Source organism: Accipiter gentilis, chromosome 30 (genome assembly GCF_929443795.1).
Source record: "Accipiter gentilis chromosome 30, bAccGen1.1, whole genome shotgun sequence".
Taxonomy (NCBI): domain Eukaryota; kingdom Metazoa; phylum Chordata; class Aves; order Accipitriformes; family Accipitridae; genus Astur; species Astur gentilis.
This window is the reverse complement of record NC_064909.1, coordinates 16280626-16286625: the sequence shown is the minus strand read 5'-3', so window position 1 is coordinate 16286625 and position 6000 is coordinate 16280626. Positions and strand designations below refer to the sequence as shown.

Here is a 6000-nt window from a genome sequence, read left to right as displayed (position 1 = left end):
CTAAATCACATAATTAGTTAAAAATGTGGAATCAGACTGACCAAGAAATCTAAGTGACCTCATATGCCCACCCTCTACTTGGCTTTACATCTGCTGCGGCTATGTAAGATGTGCAAGAGTAATTGTATCCCTCAGAAGATGAAAAAGACAAGTTCTGCTAGTTGATCTATTGAAAATTTATTACCTCAGGTGGCAACAGAGGGCAAGTGGCTGACTGAGCCTTTGGTGGCCTGAGCAACTGATAAGGCCATCAGCAAGTCCCCAGAAAAAATAGCCCAAAGTCCAGTTCCCTTTGCAGCCCCTCTCCAGCCCCACTCATGCTGCAGCTCTCACCTTTCTCTTTCTCTCAAAACCCACCATAACCCCAGGGTGAGCTTTCTGTAAGTTCCCCACTCATATTCACTGTGACTGCTGTAAGGGCACCCACAACTTTCTTCTCAGTATGTATAGTACTAAGCAGATTTCTTACCAGCCACATTTTGCTCTGACATCTGTTTAAGTGTACATGACAAGAGTCAGCCACTGGAAAAAAGAAGAAAAGCTGCATTTAGGTAGTGATGTTACACTAAGTCTTCAGACATGTGTCTCGGTACCTTCAGGCCATGACCCAACGACTATGGTCCTTTTGTCCTGCACAGGGTAGTTAAGGGGTTTTGGAACTGCCTTTTTCCTTTATTGCAATTCAGACCCAGAAACACTTTCCATATGTTGCTTTCCATGATAAATTATTGCAGCAGCTGCAGCAGGACCAATTGCTGGGAAAGGATGGCACCTGCGCGATTGCAAGTGGAAGGCATAGCAGGCTCTGGGAATGTGATTATCCTACAGACTACCCCGTAAGACAGGTTCAGGGCCTCTGCTTGGAAGCCCTTCTCAGCTTTTGGTGCAAAACAGATTTAACGAACTATGAGCCACTGAACTAACCACAGAGTGTAAACAGCAGCCGGCAAGATTGTAAAAGGTTTTTTAAAAAAATCTTTATAAACACTGTGTTGTCAAATAACAGTCCCCAGACTGATAAAATGCAGCACTCAGGCATATCACTATGGCGCACAGTAGGATTTTTGCTTCAGACTAGCTGATAAAAAGCTTGATGTATTCCCATTCAGCTAGCTATCCTTCAGGCTGTGCTTTTAAGACAAACAGCAGCAGCAAACATTTGTCTGCTATTTCTTTCTTAAAACCAAGATGTTTTGCAATTCAGAATTAACAGATGGGGCAGTAAGAAATGAGGGCGTGGAATTTTTTGTTGTTGTTACTTCCTCAGAGTCACTTTGAGGAATGTTTCCAGCAATGACAGGCTGGCATCAGTAAGGGAGGACCGTGCTTTGGACATGGATGGCCACCACTGAGCTGTGCACGCCCTAGCGAGGCTGCGTGACTGGAGCCAGGGAACCCCAGGGAAATGCCTCCCACCCATTACGCACATCCAGCCAGGCAAAACCCTCACCACTGTTGGTGTCAGAGGCAAAACCCCTAGCAACAAACACCACACATCTTCTTTAACTTCACCCTCCTGCTAACTTACTCAGTGGTCCCACTTTGGACCTGGAGAGAAGAGAAGGAAGGAGCATTCTTACCTCCATTGCCGTTATCAAAATTTGTGATCCTCCTTCTGCTAAGTTTTGAAACGCATCTAGGGGTAGAACAAAGAAAATCTTATTCCACGAGGAGGAAGCAAGAATGCAACGCAGACACAAGGCAGCTGAGGAGCAGAGCTGCAGATGCTGGGATGCTCTGGGATGCTCTGCCTGGCTCAGGTGTCCACCCGCACTGTCCTGCCCAGCCACATCTCATTTCGGTGCTGGGTACCCCACTCTGCCCTGGCCCTTGGACCACAGCCTGGGAAGGCGTCCCAATTGCAGGGCCAGAATTTGGCAAAAGCATAGGGACAGGGAATGCTCAGCGTGACTGCTTTCGTCTCCTCTCATCATTTGTTTCAGTTGTACCTCCCGCCTGAAGACTGACAGGAGAACGGTGAACTAATGAAACACATCTTCCCACAGGGAAACTTTCTGTTGGTCCTTTTCCATCCTCCCTGGCAGTGAGTGATCACAGTGTTCCCTGAAGAAAGTGATTCTCTTGAAGTCATTAGTATGCCTTGCAAGCTTTTTCCAGGGAATATAAATGCAGATGCTGCTGTTATTCAGCTAGAGTTTGAAATTAACATTGCTGAAAGTTTTCTGACAGAACACTTTGCTATCAGAAAATTTAAATCCATTCAAATATTGATATTCTATGTGCACATTTATATTGCAGTTTGTCTAGGAGAAAGGTTCAAACCCAAGTGTTTCGATAAAGTCAAAACACAGTATTTTGAGCTCTTATATTCATTTTGAAATTACTTTTCTCCTAGAAATGTGCTGTTATAAACAGTAATAAAAAGTTGAAACAGATTTAAGTCTGTCTATCCTTGAATGACACATTTCTCCAGGAGCCTGTTTCCCACCCTGAATGGAATAGGCATTGTAAGACCATGAAGGTTTTGAAACCTGCCTGGCTTTAGACAAAAGTGCAAGGCTGTTGGGAGAGTGCAGGAACAGGGCACAAGGGCGCGTTGCTCATCTGCCCCTTAGGAGGCAACCAGAGCTACCTATATGATCCAGGACAGAGAGAAAGAAGAGAGGAAAGCTAACGGTGAAGCACATCCAGCCTATACGGCTCTGAAGAACACGTAGACCAAGGAAGTCCCCATGTTGCGAGCAGCCCCTTGACAAGGTTGTATTTGCAGGGCTGGGCTTGCGCCCAGCAATCTTTTCAGGAACAAATGGCAGCGCTGAAGTTACCTCCTCTGGGCAGAGGTAAGTGCCTCTTTACTGCTTCATTAACTCCAGTTAAATAGAGTTTGCAAAGAAGCTGCTGCTTTTGGTTTGGGTCTCATCTCTGGCTATCTTGAAAAGATGAGTAATGATTTAATGGGACAGATTTTATCTTCCCTGCTGCATTCACATCACCATAAAGGTGGACTGGCTTTTATTCCTACTCGGCACCCTTATCCTCTCCTGTAACAATCTTATTCGCAATCATTTGAAAAGTTTGGGAAATGTATTCCACATTAAACCCTCTGCAAATGATAACTGAAAGAGTTGAGAGCGCTTCAAGATACTCATTACCGACAGCAATGAAACTTTTAGAGATTCCTTTCCACATGGATGCAAAGGAGTTGTCTTTACACTGGCACTTAACATGTAAGAGGATCTCTTTTAAGATGAAAAAAAAATGCCATGGTACTAATTTAGGCATAAGAATTTTCATCTACAGCAAGTGACATGTATAATCACAAAAAAATGGGTGTTTACAAGTTATCTATTTTTTAATGAAACCATTAAAATCAGGACACGTTCTGTCTTTCTGAGCTGCTTCTGCTGTACTCCCTTGAAATGGGATTTTAGGCAGTGTCATCCAGGCAGATCCGCTGACCACTACTGGCCCATAAAACATCAGTGGTAGAAACACACAGGAAAAAAATGAACACTCATTTCCACGTGCCATTAAAACCCAGTTCATTCCAAAGATTAACTAAATTGCTGTAGCCATGTTCTAGCACACGGGTCACAATTGCTGGGCTTGTTTAACTACCAGTACTTCCAGTAAAAATGCTTATTATTAGAGTAATAAAAATTACACTTTTGTAACACCAAATTCCATTTACTTTCAGGCAAAGGCTTATTTACAGACACACCCTCCTTGCAATTGCCAGACAATAGCAGGACGTAAGGCAGGGCATGGGTTTGTTTATCCACTGAGAAGGATCTCAGATCTTCTCCTTACCAAAAAAGAGAGAGAACTTTACTGAAGTTGGTGGGAAAAACATCGCTCTGGTTAAAAAAAAAAAAAAAAAAAAACACCAACAAAAAAACCACCTCCCTTACTGTGATTCAGACTTCTCTGACTTTTAACCAAAAGAGAAAGCCTTCCACTGGAGGTGTGTTACCTCCTTCCTCTTTACTGGGTATCTGGGTATGAATGCATGCAGTCTCGCCTCAGTGGTACCAGCAATGGTCCGCACCACCCTGGAGGAAGCTCTGCTGGGGACCAGGATGCTCAAGCTTGTGTGGAAAGGCACCAGCACAAGGACACGTCTTGTTTCTAGAAAATGGGTCTTAGTGCATAGGGGCTCTAAGGACAAGCTGGCAGAGGCCAAGCTAAATTCATGCAGCAAAAAAAACCTGGCAGCTGAAGAAGCTCTAGATATACTTTACCATCACTCCTCAGCAGGGAAAAACACAGGGCAGCATGGTAACGCTGCAGCCCACAGGCACTCTGATGAGCTCTGATGGGAATTGCGAGCCAACCTTCCTTCTGGCCCCTTTCAGCGAGGGCATCACTGTATTCCCAGCTGCTGCTTTCTCTCAGCACTAAACCGCTCGTATGGGCAGGAGACAAATCTGGCTTCTGGCAAACAGGCTGCTCAGAGGGATGCCTGGACCATGCCTGGACTTTGGGCAGGTTGTTACAGCCAAGCTATGCTGTTAGACATGTATCATCGAGTCAAGCATCGCGTCCCTTGCCTCCTGCCACTGCCCCCAGTCTGACTTTGCAAGCTCCCCGGCTGCCACGTCCCCAGGCCCTGGCGCCGAGACTCACGGGTCACGGTTTCAAGGCGCAGCATGCAGTACACAAAGTCAGAGAAGCCGATCCTCCTGGCAGCATCGCCGTACCGCAAGGTCATCAGGCGCAGGAGCTGCTCGTTAGCGGCCAGACCTGCGGAGGGAAGAGGAACATCACTGAGGACGCCCTACGGGATGATGGACTGGCTCCGATGGCCTTGTGCACCCTGCAAAGAAGCTGGGGCCCTCCCTCAGCCCCCCCACCTTGTCATGCCAGCAGCTTGCCTTTCCCCAGGTTTGTGCATAAGAGTTGGGGTAGAGTGATGGAAAATCAAAGTCGTTCTAGTCACTTACTCAAATTGTGGCTTGGGTCAGCAAGCAGGAAACACTGAGCTAACTAATTTAGCGTTATCTTGCTTTCCCTTTTTAGCTTTTATTTTCTATAAGAAAGGGTGATTTTCTTTGGCTCATAACTGTTAAAGCCTGAACGTAGCATTGATAGTACCACTGGCGCTTTCTGCTAAACAGGGAGAGACCACACACTCATGCTATTATGCAGCATAGCATGCCTGGGATTCTTAATTTTTACATTTTCTCTTCTATTAGGAAATGGTGAAGGGTGCATTTCTTTTTTATTAGCTGATTATTCAGTATTTGTGTCACAGACTGTTCGGGTGGAAATTGGTATTCAATTGAATGAACAAAAATTGCATTTTAGAATTATTCTTTTATTAGTTAAATAAAACTATCCTAAATGTGCTAGCTATATAAAAGGAATGATTTATATACGTTTTGCACTAAAAGCTGATTTGCTAAACAAAAGAGACGTTTCCTGCATGGAGCTGGACTGATAGCTTTGGTTTAAGGCACTCTCTGAGGCTTCAGAGAAGTCTCATTTGCTCACCCTGAGTTTTTAGTGGCTCAGCTGGAAGAGAAGCAACTTTCCTGCTTTTTCAAGCAGCTCTAAACTTTTCAGTTTTAGATGAACCCATCACGGAGCTAAATTAGTTGAACAAGAAATGGTTTCTCTATACCTGTGCAGGGGGAGATACAGCCAATGGAGGTGGGTTAGTACGTCAACAAACTCTGGTTGCATGAGCCTAGCTGGAGACCTTCTCCAGCAGGAAGCACATACACAATGCTGACTATTTAAATAATGGAAATACATTTGGGCTTAAGATACATTTGAAATTAAGATAAACCTGATTTAAACTTTTTTCCTAGGAGGACAACTAGTAATTAAAAAAATCTAATTAATGAAATTTCTTCTTTCATTCTGGTTTTAAACCACTGCCAAGAACCACTGTAGTAGTAAGCAATGAATTCTATCTCATTTTTAACCTTCTGAAGGCAGTGGGAATTTAATCAAGCTCTCTGGAGAGCAGATTCCAGCAAGCATTGCAGTGCTGCTTACGATATGCTATAATCATGTCTTACACTAGTAAAACAC

General features: G+C 44.4%; 1 protein-coding gene across 1 annotated transcript in view; it reads right to left on the bottom strand.

Moving 5' to 3' along the window:
• Positions 1–495: 495 nt before the first annotated feature.
• LOC126052814 (calpain-13-like) overlaps positions 496–6000 on the bottom strand; it is a 50550-nt gene continuing 45045 nt past the window's right edge. Inside the window, exons 19-21 of the mRNA XM_049834014.1 lie at positions 4588–4704; positions 1581–1636; positions 496–522 (exon numbers count right to left, since the gene is read on the bottom strand). Of these exons, the coding sequence (XP_049689971.1) occupies positions 496–522; positions 1581–1636; positions 4588–4704 (200 nt within the window). The remainder of the gene's footprint in view (positions 523–1580; positions 1637–4587; positions 4705–6000) is intronic.